The 19826-nt window shown below is 41.4% G+C and overlaps 1 protein-coding gene across 2 annotated transcripts in view; it reads right to left on the minus strand.

The window, feature by feature from the left end:
* LOC142824386 (leucine-rich repeat and calponin homology domain-containing protein 2-like) overlaps positions 1–19617 on the minus strand; it is a 50163-nt gene extending 30546 nt beyond the window's left edge. The window contains exons 1-8 of one of the 2 annotated variants that reach the window (XM_075916249.1): positions 18968–19617; positions 18600–18694; positions 18448–18515; positions 18118–18222; positions 15596–15673; positions 11322–11390; positions 9365–9413; positions 7965–8081 (exon numbers count right to left, since the gene is read on the minus strand). In XM_075916249.1, coding sequence (XP_075772364.1) covers positions 7965–8081; positions 9365–9413; positions 11322–11390; positions 15596–15673; positions 18118–18222; positions 18448–18515; positions 18600–18626 — 513 coding nt within the window. In that variant the 5' untranslated portion in view covers positions 18627–18694; positions 18968–19617. The remainder of the gene's footprint in view (positions 1–7964; positions 8082–9364; positions 9414–11321; positions 11391–15595; positions 15674–18117; positions 18223–18447; positions 18516–18599; positions 18695–18967) is intronic. The other variant, XM_075916250.1, reaches the window with a different exon arrangement.
* Between the last annotated feature and the right edge of the window lie 209 nt (positions 19618–19826).

The following is a 19826-nucleotide window of genomic DNA, read 5'->3' on the forward strand; positions in this document are numbered from 1 at the left end:
AACATTTCTGCGTGAAGACTTTTTGATCGTTATTAGGAATGCTTTGCTCAGCTTCAGTGCAGGAACACACTAGGCTCAATGTACATCCATATTCCAAGCCATGAGATGAACAGCACTGGGGCTGTGATGCCTGACGTCCATTTTTCTGGGTCAACAGGATGTCGTGTGGGAGGCCAGGAAATCAGACCTGTCTGAGTTCTCTGGGAGTAATGAGGATGAGTTCTGCTTTGTCTAGTTGAATCATCAGTAGAACCTATGGTAGTAACGGGACAAGGTAGAAGGCTCAGCTGAAGTCATCTGTCCAAGGCAAGAGGAGGTCATCATCTCTAGGACACTGACCTTGTGGTCCCCAGAGCAGTATATGTTGCACTGCCTGTTTCCTTGAAAGGCAAAGAGGTCTCAAGCAGGTGTTCCCCTCTGAGTGGGGATGCTGTTTACTACTGAATTGTGTAATTCCCACTCATCACTGGCGGCAAAATTCCTGCATAAGCTATCCTCCCCAAATTCTCAGTGCCCAGGAGGTACATGGCTGATAGTGACACGTTTCTGTAAATACCAAAAGTTGTGTAAGTTGACCACTTTTATACATAGGGGAATGCACCATGCCTCTCCCAGCTTTATACAGAAAACAGTACAGGCTGAACCTCTCTCATCCAGAAACCTCTGTTGTCTAGAATGATTTTAGTTAGCAAGATGTCCACTTTCCATGGATGTCGCCAAGTCTCCCATGGCCCCGTAAAGTTTCTTTTTACAGCCACCAGTCCTGGCTCTCAGTGTTCCATGCTGTTATTTAGCTCTAATGTACCCCTAAAAGCACAGTAGGCAGTGCAAGTGTTATCATGCTGCTAGAAAACACTGACCTCCCATGGTCCAGAAAACTCTCTTGTTTGGAACTGGTCTGGTCCCGAGGGTGCCAGACGAGAGAGGTTCAACCTATAGCTATAGAGCCAAAAAGGTACCCAGACATGAACTACTTCAAGACAGACCAAGAGGAGAAAACAGAATTCCACTTATCACCTACAGTCCACAACTTAAACCCCTCCAAAGCATTATCAATGATCTACAACCTATGCTGGAAAATGACCCCTTACTCTCAGAGGCCTTGGGGGAAAGGCCAATCTTCACTTTTAGACAACCCCCTAACCTCAAACAAATTCTTTCCAATAACCACACAACAAGCTACATCATAAGCATCCAGGAACCCATCCCTGCAATCAGCCCCAGTGCCAACTTTGCCCGCACATCTACACCAGCGATTTCATCACTGGACCCAACCATAGCAGCCACCAAATCAGAGGCTCATTTAACTGCACATTCATTAATGTGATCTATGCCATCAAATGCCAGCAATGCCCCCACTGCTATGTATACTGGCCAAATTGGACAGTCTCCATGGGAAAAAATTAATGGACTCTGTAGCCTGTGAAAGAGTTTTGTGAAATTTTGGATGGATAAGGCTCGCCAATCTGATCAGAGTAGATCTAAGTTCATCCTCTCTCTCAGATTACAATTCTGTGGAACCACAAGGCTCCTCCTCTTGAGGGTCAACAGGCAATGGACAACAACCACACCTCAACTCAGGGAATGAAATAGAAAACAGTTTTATTGCTAGTGGAATAATGATTATGATCACCACAGCAAACACTACAGCAAGAACACAAATCACTTGAATTCCTTCCCAAGATTTCATTAACACAATTAATCCCAAACTTATCTAAGTATACAAAAGTAACGATAATAATAGTAATAATAATAATTCCTACACACACAAGGATCCCAAGATTGAATGGAGAAGGGTGGCTTCCCATCCCCTGGAGACCTGGGAGCAAGCGTTGGTAGGATTCCTATAAGCAGACTTAAACAAGAAAAAGGGAAAGAAGCCGTTACAAAAGAGAGGAATAGAAATAAGTTCTAAGTTTCTCTAACCTTGTATTTACATGACCCAGGACGGATTGCTTTCTTTCCGCGAAGTATCAGATTGCAGCTTCGTTCTCTTTAAACCCCTTGGCCTAAATACCTTTTTGGGCACCAAAGCATACCGGATATACCACCCTTTTTCCATAACAGGGCTTAACACCCCAAGATTTCTGAGGGTACCACCTTTAATTGAAAGAAATCTCTGGGTATCTAATGAATATTCATTATGGGTGCCAGATGGCTTTCTTGGATGCTGCCCCTATACCACACATAAAAGGTGGGCAACTATACGGAAACTAAGGTTAACAAGGTTTCATCTGTTTGAATTGCGCCAAGAGATGAAACACCCATAACTGCCATGCTACCAGATTTATACCATAAATTCCGGGTAAGGCTCAAAAAATAAAACTTGCCCTGACAGCAGACTCTTGCTTCACCCCTTTATGGAAAATTATAAGCACAAAGCATATTGTTCCCCACTTATATCTTATTGTAGGGCCAGCCCCACCCCCAAGCGTGCGGACCGGCAGCCCCGCACGGTGCCCCTTACAATGGGGTGTCCCGGGCGGTAGCCTGGTCAGCCCATACCTTGGGCCGGCTCTGTCTTATTGCCATCAGCCATCTTACAGAATCTGGATTCTGTAGGCCCCTTGTGTTAACAGCATATTTCAAATCAATACTAAAAGATAGAAGAACATAAAACTATTACTTAACTAAAACGAATATCATATTCATAGACCAAAATAAGGCGGTCTATGAATATGTCGTGATTACCAGGCCACAACACAAATCAGATATCAACCAAACAATGGAGGTGCTAATGGTTACCCTCAGCTTCTTGTAACTATTTAGTCTTTAAGGTGCTACTAGACTATTTGTTTTTTAAGTTTTTCTGTTACAGACTAGCTCAGCTACCCCCTGAAGCTCATCTACTCATTGGTCTCTCTTTTCTTCCTCCCCTCTTCCCCCCCCCCCCTCCTACTAGCTCAGCTACCCCCTGAAGCTCATCTACTCATTGGTCTCTCTTTTCTTCCTCCCCTCTTTCCCCCCCCCCTCCTTTTCTTTCTCTCCTTTTTTTTCCTTCTTCCCTCCCATCCCCTCCTCCCTTATTTATTCTTGGATCTGGACTTCTAATACTCCTGTCATCTGAAGAAGTGGGCTGTGCCCAAGAAAGCTCATACCACCATCTACATGTTTTGTTAGTCTCTAAGGTGCTACTAGTCTTTTTGTTGTTGTTTAAGTTTTTCCTATAGCTATGTTGTCAGTCATCAAAGTGCTGGGATTGTATGAACAACAGAAATGCTTTGCAAGTTTCTCATTCTGCTCTCAGTTCCAGAAGAGCTCTATGCCATTATCTAAATTACTGATAAAGATATTGAGCAGAAGCAAGCCCAGGAGAACTCCCATCAAGACCTTTCAGCTTGATTGAGAGCCACTGGTAACTACTCTCTTGGAACAGTTTTCCAAACAGTTTTGCACCCACCTTACAATAGCTCCATTAAGGCTGTTTTCCCCTAGTTTATGTATATTTCCCTAGTTTGGGTTTCATTTACTGGGAGATCAATCAACAGGAGCCTGCCGATTGAAGGATACCTAAGGAACTTATACTCAAGATCTTGGACTTCCTCTAAGGAGATTTGGAGCTGTTCTACTACTGCCCTTATTAGCTCCTGGAACTTCAATAGTTGGCCAGTGGCAATGGAGTGGCCAGAGTATCTACCACATCAAGACACAAGGACAATATCTCTATCAGAACTCTGGCCCTGATGGATCCTGCTCATCTTCCCCTTCTTCCATGAGCTTAGGGGGATTCACACTTCTTAGAACAGAAGGGTCGGAAAAATCATGCTTGAAAGAGATGGTTTCCAGGTATTTGTCTAAGGGTTCCAATAAGGCCGTGTAAAGGGTTGAAAGAGGTCTGTGGTGCTCCCTAAGGCACTGGGTAGCACTGGTACCGAGAAGAAGAACCCATCTCAGTGGGGGAGGAGCTGGTTACACTGTAGTACATCTAACGATCCTGAAGATGAAAAAGTTGGATCTAGCTCCATCAGCAGCGCCATCAGATCTGCTGAGAGGAGACTGCAGCTAGCGATCTGAATAGGGGATAGACTTCTCCCAGACCCCTGGATTACTGCAGTTATGTCTCTCCCCCTGCTAAGGATACATCTTGTTAACAAGCATAATTGTGGGACTTGCTGGATGGAGGTATCATCTAGAACACTATAAATCATATTCATCTTCAAAATTTGTGTCTTGTCATTCCCTTCAAGTAGAATAGGTGTAGACTGCTGTTCCTTATGGTGGTGTTCCATATGCTGTTGGTGTTGGCACCACTGGTAAATTAGTCTCGAACTTTGTAGTTTTCAATATTATTGGCAGTTCCCGGTCCTTTGTGTCCCAGTGTTTCATTTTAGGTGGCAACACAATGTTGGAATTCAGAAAACTGGTATGAAGGGAGTCCTGCTCTTCTCAACATGCCAACGCAACTTAGGAGGGCCAAAATTCTTATGGGTTGGGTGACTTGGACAGGGCTAGGGAGGGATCTCTTCTCCTAGAAGATCTAGGAGAGGATCTGCCTTTACATATAAAACCGAGTGCCCCTAACTCTCACCGGCGGGCCCAGCCGAAGAGTCCTTCTCTGACTTCCCCTTCTGCTCTGGAATCACATACAGTATTAGGAGACACAATCCTTGACAATTGTGGATGATGGAAAGGAAGGTCTCCCCAGTCTGGGCCTGTTTGGGGATGCTGCACGCCATAAAGTGCTTCCAAAGCCAACATTCTCACAGAAAAGCACAGCAACTACTACATTTAATGGAGATACGAATTTCTCCAAGGCAGTAGAAGCAGTAATGGTTATTGTTGCAGGCCAAAAGGGAATGAGCAGAGAAGACAGGGATTTTTAAACCGGGTATCCTAAAGGTAATCTAAGACCCACGTCTGGAAATTGGAAAGGATCTCCCTGCTGTGGAATCCAACACTAACTAGTAAACACTGAACAACAATAAACAACATGAAAAAAAAAAAAGCATCAGCTCTGAACAATGGAAGAGTCTGACTCAGGCCATGCAGTGGTAAGAAAGAACTGGAGAAGCAGTCAGTCAGCCCCCCTGTGAAGGCGCGTTGGGGTCCCCCGCCTCCTGCACTCCCGTAGTGGCACGAACAGACTCCACCAGCCAGTAGAATAGAGGGAGTCTATTGCTTCTCCAGGATACAGCACAGCACAGATGTCATCTGGTCACAGGCCAGGCCTAGGATGCCTCAGCCCCCCTTGAGATGGGGGAGACTGGGCCCCTAAATCTCAGCCTGTAGCTTAAGCTGCCTCCTCCATGATACCAGACAGAAACCAACAACTAACTTCCAGCCCTGTCCCTCCCTTCCCCCAGCCAGGGCTCCACTCCCCTTCTTCCCATTGTTCCGCTCCCTGGGAGATAACTGGTCCGACAGGTTCGGAGCCCCCTTGAATGACGACTCATCCCCTGCCCTGCTGGGCCATGCTACAGCCAGCAGCCAGTGGAGGTCACCCACAGCCCACTGCCCAGCATAGCAACCAGCAAGGAACCAACGCTACGTCACACCCTCGCCCCCATATTCTCGGCGGCAGCACAAGAACAGGGGAGCAGATGTGGACGAATGGACACTACGTGCAGTAAGTCCCCATTCTGAGGAGGATGGAGCACATATGTATTCACAGTTGAACAAACAGAGGGACCTGCATTCAAAGAAATGTGTTATTGGACTCAGTTTATTTAGGTCTTCTGTAACATTGTTAAAACTGGCCATTCTATAAATATAAGACAAGCTGAAGCTTGTCACAAACCACAATTATCTATAGAAGTAAAAAAAAAATGACAGCTGCTCTGTTTCTTGCAATCTCATGCCTATTTTGCATCATGCAGACACTGACATCTTGTGACCATTACTACACATTGCAAACAAACTGAATTAATTTCAGAGTATTTCCTCTCTCTCTCTCACCCTCAGTTAATGCAGTAAAGGACAGTTACTAAGTCAACCATGTTCTTCCTGAAAATAAATGTGGAAGAACGGCTCTTGCGCAAGAGGGGGGTTTTGCGCAAAAAGGAGCAGCGTAGACAGCTCCTTTTTGTGCAAAAGCCTCTTGCGCAAAAAGTAGCCACTCATTAATTATGCAAATGAGACACGGAAATATTCCACACTTTGCCTCATTTGCATATTTATTGCGCAAAACAGAGCAGTGCAGATGTAGCCTAAGCGTGTTATTAGCATACAGTTCCAGGACACGGCAATTTGAGATGTCCTGTATACCTTTCTTAGACTGTGCAAAAAGCAACAAATTGCACAAACATTTGTTTTAAAACAGTTTTGCATATTTTTTGTGGTTTTAAGCCTGAGACGGAGGGTAAGATGAAAAGAAATGATGGATGTTTGGGAGGATTCTGTGTTAGGTTTTATTCTTTGCCTTCGGAACACAGTTTTAAGTTTACATTTGCTGTAAGAGTAAGCAGCATTTCATCACTCAGCGTAGTGTTCCTAGATTTCCTGTACTGTCAAATTGCCCTGGAAGCATATGTATTAACCTAAACATACTGAAATGGAGAACACAGCTCAGGTGCAAGTTAAAAGAGAAGCTAGGCCATCAAGCCCCTTTATTTAGTTACCCAAGAAAACCTGTGTATTTTGCAAGAGGGAAATATAGCTCATAATACTTGAAATGATCGTGCCTACACCACAATACAGGTGACCCCTGACTTACGCCCCCCCGCATTTACGACCTATTTTTAAGACAGTCTTCTTGTCCGTCTGTAATAGGAACTTAGACTTGCCCCTGCTGCGCATACACCGGCTGTCCTGCCAGCTCTGGCTCCTGCAGCAGGTGTGCTCTGCCGCCTGGCTACTTTGACAAGGCAGGCGGCCCCCGCACGCTCTGGCTCTCAGCAAGCTGCCCAGCTTCTGCAGGCAGCCCCACCTGACTCTGTGACAGGACATCTGCCCCTCCCCCGCCCCACACTGGCAGGCTGGTGATGAGGCAGGCCGCTCCCGCCACCTCCTACATGTGGGCCTGCCTGCCTCTGTACCGTGCGGCTCACAGTCCTCCTGGCAGGCCACACCCTGCCAGGTCAGCTTCCCAGCCCCCTTCGCCAGGCCACCCCCCCTCAGCAGGCTTCATCCCCCTCTCCCCCGGCTCCCCCGCAGGTTACCGAGTAGCTCCTGGAGCCCCTGCAGCTTGTGGCTCCCCCTAGTTTCCCCCCCCAGCAAGTTGCCAGGCCGTGTCCTGACACCACCCCATGGCTCCTGGCACCCATGCAGCTCGTGGCCCTCACCAACCCGCATCCCAACACCCCACCCCCGCGGCTCTCCCTCCCCCTCACAAGGCCTAATTACAACTCCCCATGGGTCCTGCCCCACCCCGCCAGCTCAGTCTCCTGTCTCCCTCCCCCCCCCAGCAACCCCTCCCAAAGACCAAAAATATAATTAAAAAAACGTTTTTAAAACGTTTCTAAAAGCGCACCAAAAGACTGAAAATAAAGTTTTCAGCTACCAATTTAGGAGAAAGATTGGATGGCTAAGTATAATTCAAGATAGTTGCAAACTGTTAGCCATCCAATCTTTCTGAAACTTTATTTTCAGTCTTTTGGTGCACTTTTAGAAAAGTTTTATTTACTTTTCCTCCATTTCCATAGTCAATGTTGGCATTTTTAGAGCATGAAATAGAGTTTCGGGAATGGAACCCCCATTTTTATCATTGCGTCTATGGGAAAAATGGGTTCGACTTTACAATGGCTCTCCAGCAACCAAATAGGCCATAAGTGCGGGGGTCGCCTGTACTTTAAAATACTGTTTGTTAATATGTATTTGGTTAGACGATATACATACATCTGCAAATTACAGCAGAGTGTAAACCAGAAGATACATTATCACTTTTTATCAAATTATCATCTGCTGATAATTAAGCTAAATATGTTGTCTTCCTTTAGGATACAGTAAAAGAGCTCAAGTCGTAACTAGAAACATTAGTTCTTCAAAGATGGAAAAGTGGCAACAAATGAGAAAATGTGTAACAATACCTTGAAATATTCCTTTCTAACTTGTTTGCTCCTCCTCCTCTCTTCATTCTGCCAGATAACAGGCTGCGTTTCTGGCCAGTGCTGCTCATCTGTCAGTTCCTTTTGATTTTCTAGGGGCTGCAAAGTTCAACAATGTTTTAGACAGCACGTATTTAAACATTAAGAAAGAACATCGGATTATGAGGATACTGAAATTACATTATGGGGCAAATCTGAACAGCAAAATTGATTTAAATAGAAATACTATTTATCTTGGGCCCTATTTGCCTCTGTTACACTTTAGTTTTACAACACTTACATTTACCTGTACCAGAGACTGGTGGAATTAAGTGCTGTCTTTAGCAGTTAAGATTCTAAGTAAGTTATACTGTATATGGGGAGAGTAAATTTAATGATGACCTAAAATTGTTAATTAAAAAAAATAATCACAGCTTTCTTGATTATCCACATTGAGCCTCATTTTCACAGATTAGGCATGTGCCAAAACTATACAGTATATACTTACCACTAACAGGCATGCAAATGGAAAGGTAGATTTGTGACCAGCCATTCATGTATGATTACCCTATTTGAGCACACAGTGAGCTACTGTGTATACAAATTGAGGTGTGAATAATTTCACACATCAACTCAGTTATCCATTGATATTTTTTTTTTTAAGTATTTTCTTATGACTCCTACATAGAATGGAATGTATGAAAATAGATGACACTATAGAAATATCCATCTTTATAACATGTAAATTAAGATGATTTGAAGGAGACAAGAAGAGGCTTAGTTGTAAAATCAATGAATTTAAATAAATCAAATATTCTCATATCCACTACAGATGAAAGATGCTGCTGCAAACGGAAATATTTACCTACAAGGACAATGCATATAAATCAATCTTTGTATTGCACCTAGATGCACCATAAAATGAAGAAAAAATTAATAGAAATCTACAACCAAAGATTCAGAGTTTGATCACAAATATTTCACATGACTTTTGGTGTTTCCTACCTCAGCATAAAAAGCAAGATATTTAAAACTTAAGAAAACAGAAAAATCTGATACACACAAGACAAAGAAACGATATAAGAATAAAGCAGGATGAAATGAAGACCTACAATGCCTTAAAACCAGTACAAAGATCTTGAAATTAATAAGCAATGTTTGGAAAAAAAACCCACCTGTATTAAAAATGTGATGCAAAATGAAGTCTGCATTAAGAGGGATGTTTTTAGATTACCTTTACATTTGCAACCACAATTATGAATACTTGTTTATTGGTACATGTAAACAAATACATTTGGGCACACAAGCACTGTGCAAATTATGCTGTACCAGTAGCTCATTTGTGGATGAAATGACTATCAAGGGCTAATAAAGACTATACAATTTTACATGCACATATTTACCTGCCAGCTGTAAGGAGATACTGGAGAATTTGTTTCATCTGTTGAGACGCTTAAAAACAAAAACAAACAAACCCACATTCAAATAGTTTTTTGGATTTTAATTAGCTAAATTACTACTTATTACACACTTTAACAACAAGACTGCCAAATATATTATACAAGTATCAAATTTTTGTTGTTGTTTTAAGGCGATTTTTAGCAGTTGGAATGCAGTGTTAAAATACACATGGCTATCAACACTGTTTTGATGTGTGCTGCATAACAATTTTATAACCAATGCTATCAAAAGTAACTTTGTGAGCATTTGATTAAAATGTAATTAAATTTGAGATTTCAAATCCATTTCAACTCCTTCATAGTTTTACCATACTAAGCTTATTAGTTTCCAAGTTTGTTTCCAGTACATACTATAACTGATAACATTAATCTATAAAATATTACTTGTGAATTGTGGAACTGAATTACTTCTTGTAAGAATGAGAAACATATGTTATTCAAATGTAACAGTAAAAATAAAGTCTGTTCTAATGCCATTTAGAACGGGCACTTTCAGTTTAAGCGTGTATACTTTTTAAAAACTGAATATTAAGAATTAAGATTACTACAACTGAAAATTATCTATGGTTTCCAGAGCTTTTACCTTCTGCAACAGCCCTGTTATATAGTCAGTTTTGCTTTTTGCCCATATGGTTAGTCTTCACATGTGGCTCAGCACAATAGGGCAGAGGAACATTTTTGTCCCTGCTGTGCCTCTGCAATTTAAATGTAGTAGGACCAGGCGCACAGGCAGTTTCTGTATCAGACACAGCAGCACGGGGTGGAAGGCGGGAGCCTGCCTGCGAGGGTTGCCAGTTTAAAAATCGGCTCCCCATACAGACCGGCTCCTGCCTGCTGCTCCAATACAGAGGCAGCAGCGTGGGGCAGTGGCAGCTCCAGTCTACGGGGGGCCCAAGCTCCTAGCAGACAAAGACTGTTCTGGCATCCTGCCAACCCTCCCCAATTCTGCAAAGACAGTGCTCGTGGGGCAGTCAACTTTTAAGCCAGCTCCCACTGCCCCGCCCTGTCCCCCTGCTACAGGCAGTCCCCGACTTACGCGGATCCGACTTATGTCGGATCCGCACTTACGAACGAGGCTTTTCTCGCCCCGGAGCTCATGGGCGGCGGGTCGCCGCCCATGTCCTCTGGGGCAAGAAAAGCTTCTCCCGGTCTCCCTGGTCTGCTGGGGGGGTCCAGCAAAGCCGCTGGACCCCCACAGCAGACCAGGGACACCCGAGCAAAGCCGCCCAGGCAGCGGGACCCCCGCAGCCTGGGCGGCTTTGCTCCTGTCCCCCTGGTCTGCTGGGGGGGTCCAGCGGCTTTGATTGCCCCCCCCAGCAGACCAGGGGGACAGGAGCAAAGCCGCCCAGGCGGCATCCCCCCCCCCCCCCCAGCAGACCAGGCTTTTGTTGCGGGACGCCTCGGGTGGAGCAGCTGGGGTGCTGCCTGGTTGGTCCTGTGGAAACCTACCGGGCAGCGCCCCAGCTGTTCTGTCCCAGGCTCCAGATTCAGCAGCTGTTGAAACTGATCAGGCTGATTCCAGAAAGCTGGAGGCAGAGCAACTCTGCCTCCAGCTTCCTGTTGTCAGCCCCTGGTCAGTTTCAGTGGCAGCAGCTGAATCTGGAGCCAGTTCCGACTTACATACAAATTCAACTTAAGAACAAACCTATAGTCCCTATCTTGTACGTAACCCAGGGACTGCCTGTACTCTGTGGGAGGCAGTGGGGGAAGAGGGTTAGGTCCAGAGGCAGCAAGGGTGTGTGTGGGTGCACGTGCATGCAGTCATTTGGGTTAACTGATAAGCTCAGGGCATATAGTTTAAAGGACTATATGTTAACATCCCTACTCTCCTGTATAACATGTTCATCACCAAAGACATGATTTCAGTATTATTAAAAAAACCCAGTACATTTCTTAATACCTTTTTTCAGATTCCACAGTCTGTTTTGGCCTGTTTCTTGTGCTTACTGAGGTTGAATGATTAAGAAGCCTACAAAGAAAACACACATTTATCTCACAGCTCTCTTATTAGCAACCTCTTTTCCCTTAAACACCTTTTCCCTTAAACTCTTCCTACAAAGCAATACTCTGAACATTTAAGTGGTATTTTACATAGAATCTGAATGTGCTCATACAAAGAAACCAGAGCCCAGTCCCATATCCACTGAAGTCAACAGCAACTTCTATGCTCTCAAATCCCACAATAGCAGGTATTTCTTTTCCGAACAAAACCAACCCTAAGCACAATGCTGCGTGATCTCAGGAAAAGCAAGGTGTCTTTCCTCATTTTTTATGAGAGAGGCTACTACCCAACTGTTCTAACTGGGTTTAGAGCCACTGCCTTTGGCTTAGAGGAGCAGTCATTCACCAAAAGAGCAAAGACAGGAGCCAGTGGGATGTGGGGAAGAGAAAATGAATGGGAATGAAGACTGGGAGCACTCAGGAAGAATGTGCAAGGCTAGTGAGGCCCGGCAGAGAGATCAGGAGAAATGTAAAATAAACAGGAGTCTGGTACTGGGGTTTTGAGCAGGAGACTGCAGAGAATTGGAAGGGTATCAGAAAAATGATAGGGAGCAAAATGGTGATGAATAAAATGGCAATTACTCTCATGAGCCCTGGAAAGGGCAAGTGGAGCCCCCCACAAAGCAGCCGGTGGCCTATGCTGTGTGCGTATTGGGGGGTGGATTATTAAACAGCACCAGAGTCACAGAGTGGAAGGAGATGGCACAACTTCCCTTCCTCCCACCCCTGCCATTAGAGGATTAAAAACAAGGGAGGCAAACCAATAACTGAACGATTTTCAAGCAAGCCCCAGTGTATTTTGGGATTTGATTTAGGATTTTTGAATTCTTAGAACAGAAAATATTGCACTGTAATAGTCTATTGACTTCATGGTGAGCAGGACTGAGAAAAAGTGTAGCCTGAAATGACACAAACATGGAGCTCAATAATAATAGTGACAACAGCAGTTATAATAATCTTAAAACAGCTATGTACTAGAAGAGAAAAAGTAAAGTTAGAAAAGCAAAATGGCCACCCACATTTTAAGTCACAGATGAACCGCTCTCTTACAAACGGCTTTAGTAGCCGTGAATTTATTTTAACTGCTGACTTGTATCACAGGTTTCCATTCAACCTTATCACAGAGGCTCAGCTTCCTGGTATTATAACTACCTTTTAATGGCAGGGTAAGTTTTGTATAGTGTTGTTACTTTACCAATCTCATTTACCTCAAAGTCATGCAGACTGACCTCTAATTGGAAAATACACTTTCTCCAGTTCACATTCTCAAGATTCAGTCAGCAAAGACTGGATATTTTGGGGCATTCTGAGATAGGAAAAAACAACTTCAATTCTCCAGAACAAATACTTACAGAAGATTGAAAATTTTGTGCTAAGTAATTAAACCATTTTAGGATCATGAGTTTTCAGGAAATATTCCCATTGAAGTCAGAGGGCAATTTAGAGGATACTGATAGCAAAATAAGACCCTTGGAATAAAATTAAATATTAAAAAAAAAACCTTTGATGCCACAACTGAAATTATCACTGTAAATAAAATGATTTTATGTAAACAAGCCAGTCAAACATTTTAAACTATGGGTGCAATTATACTGCACTCTTAGCCCAAAATAAACTACACAATTTCAGCTACGCAAATTGCATAGTTTATTTCAAGTTAATTTCCAAATAAAACACTATTCCAAAATGTCCCTTAATCCTCATGAAACAAGGTTTACAGGGATGTCGGAATAGTGAGCCTGTTAAATTTCAAAGACGCAGAATAGCTATTTTGGGATACTGCAAGTATCCAAAAATACTACCACAGTGTAGACATACCCTATTACATGCAGTTTTAGAAATAAGCCATTTGAGACCATTCTAAAGATGTGTGCATATTGTCATTAATTATATGCCATATTGCCATTTATTGCTATTAATTATACCAGTCATTGATACATTCAATCATTAAAAATCACGACTTTTATATGGATGTTTAAATATATTTTAAATAATATACTTGGCAAAAATAAATTCAGATCTCTTCCCACCCCCAATACTGAAAATAGTTTGGAATAGTTTACTCAGAAACAAACTCTTAAATTCAGTGGTACATAATATCAAATTAATTATTTATCAGTCTTGTGGTCAGTTGTTTGACTAGTCAGGGCCTTTTGAATTTTCTGAGAGACTGAATGATAGAGCCAAACAGATTTTTGCAGGTTCACTGGGAAAATATGGTGTACAACCTGTATATAAAACTGCATGGAAGTTACTTAATCTAGATTTACTAAGTTTTCAAACCCAACAGTTCATGATAGAGATGTTAAATTGCGTTTAACCAGCTAATCGAGAAGTCGATGGAATTTCCATCAACTACTCAATTAGTCTAAAAGGGGGCAAACTGCAGAGCCACGGCAGGGTTAGTGCCTGGCCCTGAGAGCCAACCCCGCTGCGGTTCTGCCTTTTAAATGTATTAAGAGCCACTCGCGCCCGGTCCCCCTGCTATGCACGCCTCTTCCCCCCCACCCTGGCGGAGACGGTGCTGGGGGAAACCAGCTTTTAAGCTGGCTCCGCCCCAGAACTGGCTTCTGCTCTCCCCGCTTGCTGCCTCCCTGAGAGAGGCAACAGGAGGGTGGAAGGGAAGTGTCTAGTTGAGTCACTACTCAACTACTTGATAAGCATATGCTTATCGGGTAGTCAATTAGTCGCTTTTATCCCTAGTTCAAGGTAAAATGCTCTGAACTGGAAAAAGTCATCAATTCATTCACAACATTTCTCAGTATCTCCATCCCCCCTCCCCCGAGAACTTTATACTTTCCTCAAAAACCAAACAAATCACCAAATAGTAGGAAGCCTTATAACTCCAACACTAAGGTTCCATTTTATTTTTTTTTAAAGCCAACAAATTGCAGGGAATGCAAAATGAAGGTTTCAACTCACTCACAAATTCTTAACTCAAGTTATTCTCAGAATGATGCTAGCAGGGCACATTCCACTATTTCTATACAGATCACATCTCTTCATACTGAAGCCTGACTCTTTGTAACACACAACAATCAGTAGCTGAAGGGAATCTGGCCTTATTTATCACTAGAAGAATACATCAGAATTTCTTTGTAAAACAGATGGCATGAGTACCACTATTTTTTTCTGTTTAGTAAGATCCCATTGTCTTGACAATTACATGAATATTGCTGTACAAACTAGTGTATGCAATCTCCATCTGACCACCATCATGAAGCTCTGGTTTTTGCATGGCAGATGGAAATCACTCAGATTTTTAGTCTCCCATTGACAGACATGACAATTACAGCATCATCTCCCAACTTCAGATTAGAAGGAATGACAGAAAGCTGACCTTACCTCGGCTTACTTTCCAAAGTTTAATGGCGAGCTTTGTTTTTAAACATGGAACTTTCACTTGGCCTCTGTAGGTTCTCTAATGGTTGTGTTTCCTCAATACACTATTTTATTCTCAAGTGTTTTCTGAGCCAAATGAAAAATTGTGTCATGACACCTTAACTGGATGTTAAAAGATTTTTTTGCCTCAAAGTCCCCTTAAATTAAAATACTCAAGAACTGTTCAGGGAAAGGAGTCTCTGAAGAATATGCCAGGTGTACAAGACTTTGGTGTGTGCAGTAAGTGGTGTATTGGATTCATATGGACTCTACAATCAATAGCCAGAAAGATTCCTTTCTTTTCAAGGCAGTATCCCAAATTCATATATGTCTCTGCCTTTCATATTCCAATACTGAAGTTCTTGTACCCAGCACGGCTTTTACTGTTTACCACTCCCTCCATCTTGAACTTTGCCTAAAATTTAATTTAAGGCAAGACATAATATTTAAAATTTCAGCTTGGCTGCTTAAGTTTGGTGAAGTTAGTGGTAGAAACTGAAAAAAAGCTTATAATTGGAAGTTACCTCTGAATAGCTAATGTTAAGCTACCTAGTGTTCTGAAACACACTTCTACATTTTCATAATAATTTAGTCTGATCAATTTTTGGCCATTAAATATTCTACACTAATTCACTCAATTATTTTGTTCTATTTTGCATAAGCCAAGAATTGATCATGTAAGGGCAGGGGACTGGACTCGATGACCTCTCAAGGACCCTTCCAGTTCTAGTGTTCTAGGATTCTGTATAGCATGTGATCTTTAGATTTTTAAGCTCCACAAACATTAGATACCTGGATGCACGTCCTGCAGCCCTCGTCCTCTGGAAGAGTTTTTCACTGAATGAAGTTCTATAGCTTAATGGTCTCCGTCTGCATTCACATTTCATGTACACCAAACCCAGAGATGGAAGAAGGAAGCAGGAGAAGTTGATGGGAGAGGACAGGGAAGTAATTAGTATAGCAAGCGGAAAGGAAAGAGAGGATAGATTTCACAGGATTAAAAAGAAAACATGCTAAGTGATCAGAGTTACAGTTAATAAGAAATTATTAGGATGCACAAATTTTAGAGCAGTCCATGTGTTCAGGTCAGAATGGCTTAATACAAACATTTACAAATTTGCAGATTCAAAACCAGAAATATTTCAACTGTTAATCTCAAATTCCAATTCTTACTGCTGTCACTACAAGGAATTATAGATTCACAAAAAATTATGAGCCAAAAATCAGGGCTGACTTGCATCTTGCTGTATTGTGCTGATTGCATAGAGTTTAAATCAATGCTGAGTTCGTCTCCACATTTTTAAAAATAGACAGAAATACTAAAAGCAAGTGCCACAGATACAGAAGGAAAGCTTAGCAAATCAACAGGTTCATGCAAGTATAACCATTGCAATGCCAACCAAAGCAGAATTTAGAGTTCTGAACTAAATTATTAAATACAGAATAGTAACAGCAAAAGTAATTTAAACAGCACTAGGTTAGAAGTCCGATCTTCACAGGAAAAGTTTTTCCAATATAATGATCACCATTAAAAACCTAATATGACAATGTTTTTTAAACATTTACTATAATTTTTAAATACTGATAATATTTTATCGTTCAGAAAGGCTTCAAAATATTTTCTTCTATGAGTATTTTTTTGCCTGATGCCAGCTAACCAGGACTAAACGTTACTTTCCTACTTATCCCCCTTAATTGTATTTCCCTTCCCTGTGGACATCCACATTCCTAAATACATTAAATTAGAATTACAAGTAATTTAAGCTCTAGAAACAGTCATATCTTTTCACACAATTAATATTAAACTCAGCTAACAGTAATTCATTAGTTGTGATGTAATAATTACTCAATGGGGATTAAAAAAAACTGGTGAGTTTCTAAAGCTTGACAATACGCAGCTGCAATATCAGCACTGATATCCTTCACAATGCTTTATGAAAAACAGATGTGTAGCATCCCCAGCTATGCTGAAATTTAAGACACTAATTAAACGGTATTCATCCAATTATGCAATGTATAATCTTGCTACATCACTGTACACACTCTTGCTTCGTTCGGGTTTGTTCCTACACAGCTGAGCAAATTTGTGGGAAATCCCACGACCTTAAAGACTCCCCGACAACATAGACTTTCACTCCTCTTAGTTGTGCCATGCTCTTTATAATACGTGACTTCTTCACCATCACTGAATACTACCCCCAGAAACCCATCTGCCAACATGCCATGACTCTCCCATGTAATCCTCTGAGAGCCCTTCCATTCAGGATTGCGCTGATTACATTCCATTCTCCCTAACATCAAATCCCAGCTTCTGATCCTTATTGTTAACTCAGCCCTTCCCCACTTATCCTCCCTTGTATCTTCTCATATTACTCTCTTCCCCCTTATCACTATACGGTAGCTAGCCTCTGTCACCTGTTTTTCCATTTCCATGGGCACCATTTCATTTTCTGCCTTGCTACACCTATAAGTAGAATACCTTGCACAAAGCGGTCCATAAAGCCACTCTCCTGTCCCACTCCGAATCCTCTCTCAAGAGCCCCTTCCTCTGCAATGCCCAATGGAAACCGTTAACAGCTAAGTAAATGGCCAGGACAGACTACAGATATTCAACTTGTTTATGTGTTTTATCATGTAAAAGTTTCGTGCTTGAACAAGAGTCCTCTTTCCTTATACTTTAACAAAATGTTATGTGTTGTGGTCCAAATGGAGGCGTTTATGCTCCATATGTGGCTTTTTGGCCAGTTGAGTGTGGCTAGTTTTCTAAAGTGGCTACTGCTTCAGAACTGGTTGGACACCATGGCTCTAAAATCTGGTATTCTGCATTCACGGAAAACTTCATATTCTACAAAAATAACCAACCACACAGAAGCAGCACATAGTGCTGAATACTCATGTATAATCTAAGCATAGAGCATTTTAGCACAATAACAATAATGACATTACTAATTTCCATTGACTATGTGATCAGGTGTTTAGTACCCAATGACTAACTCAACATTATGAAACAAAATGTTAACATCAAATGGTTTTCCTCTTTTCTCCCAATGAACAATGAAAAAATTAATTGCTATCACAATATAGATGGTATACTTGGACACTGTTGCTTCTCTGTCATCTAGCAGCTGTATGAAAACCATGCAAGACATACACCTAAAAAGTCTGCATGAATGTGCTTGACTGTTTCATGTCTAATTGCACAAGTCTAGCCTCAAAGCTCTAACATAGCAATGAGTTTTAACTAGACACCTTCAGTGTAAATATAAATTAAATATGGCACACAACTTGTTTAACTTATTTGGATTTTGTATTACCTGTTTTTCTGTTCTTGCTGCAGTAGCTGAGCTGCTATTTTTCTCAAGTCAGTCACCTCTTTCAGTTCATCATCTTCCTCTGCCAACAGCTTCTCTTTTTGAAGCCTGAAAGATTAATTCGGCTAATTTTTTTGTTTTCAGTCGGTTCTGGAAATGAATGCATTCTTGGGGCCTTGTTTTTTTTAAGCAAATGATCATGTTAGTTGACAGCAGTTTAAAAAAACCCTTCTTACACACTGATCTTCTGCCCAACCAGAGATGCTTGTACCCACTATTGCAGAGCTATGTCTTGGAAATATTGAATTCTAAAGAGATGTCTAGAAGGCCTACCTTTTTTCCTCTCCCCACTCATCATTCCTTTCTATTTTCTGTGATTTCTCAGGGTGTTTTCCTCGTTCCTTATATAGAATGGAAAAAAATAAGAGTTTAGACATTAATAACCAAGACCGGCCATCTAATTTTTTCCATTTAAGTTACCTTACCTTAAGGTAGTAGACAAATGGTCCCATTTGTACATCTTGCTCAGGAATGGCTGCATCTTCTGCATTAGGGTCAATGTAATCATACACCTCCTGGTCTACGGATGATTAAATTTGAAAAATAAATAAAAGGTATTTGTAACACAGTCAAATATAACTAATGCAGGGAGCTCTTGCTATATCTGGAAAAGATTTTCAAGAGATGGGTTTTTTTCTTGTTGCATATTAGTGTTCTATTTATAATTTTATTACAATGTTGCTTAAAGTGTAAATGTACAATTCTAATACACCATTATTTAATCTTGTACAGGGCTTAATAGAAATTATCTGCACCCCAAACAATAGCGCATTCCTGTGTATTTAAAAATTACCTTTAGGGGAGTCAAATTTACTTCCTATTAAATGATTGTCGTTCCTTATTGTCTGTTCCCTTGTCGATTCTGATACCTGAGAGTGAAGGCTGATTGTGTCATCATCAGATGGCTGCAAATAATCAGAATTAAAACCTGACTGGTATAATAATTATGCAGTCTATTGAAAAGCCACAAATAACAATACAGAATCTGGGTGACATTAAGGAGGCTACTATGAGGGGAGATACAGGTGAAAAACTTATATGAATGCAAAGTTCGGTCTAGACATTTTTTGTTTCATCTGAAAAACAGCACTTGTCATGTACAAGTGCTCTGCAGCACAACTCCAGGACCACCGGTCTCTTAACTGAGCAAAGTGTGTCACCTACCAAATCAACAGTTCCAGAAACACAGCAACATTTCTCTATACAATCACCCAGTACAACCCCACTTAATTAAAAGAGCTTTGGGTTTGTCCATTAAGATTGTGTGGCCACTTTACTTCTAATAAATTTTGATCTTTCTTGACATAATCCTGGAATATTACCACACTTCACAATTTCCTACAATCTAAGTATACTCCAGATGAATTTGCAAGTATATTTTTAGACTATATTTAAATCTTCCCTTAGTCCCAGTTTTTAATTTTACTGCATTCAATTTCAGTATTTCTGTTACTCAAACTGTAGTCGTTTATACAGATTTATACAGCTACAAAAGTTATTGAAAAAATAGGACAAAAGCGCCAAAGTCCCTTATAGTTTTCAAATATTGCTCATAAATATATATCTAAAAAGTCAGTCAACAGCTTCCAATAAACAGCTGATGCAAAGAAATATACACTGTACTTCAATTTATATTAAAAACAAGAAATTAG

Source organism: Pelodiscus sinensis, unplaced genomic scaffold (assembly GCF_049634645.1).
Source record: "Pelodiscus sinensis isolate JC-2024 unplaced genomic scaffold, ASM4963464v1 ctg53, whole genome shotgun sequence".
Lineage (NCBI taxonomy): Eukaryota > Metazoa > Chordata > Testudines > Trionychidae > Pelodiscus > Pelodiscus sinensis.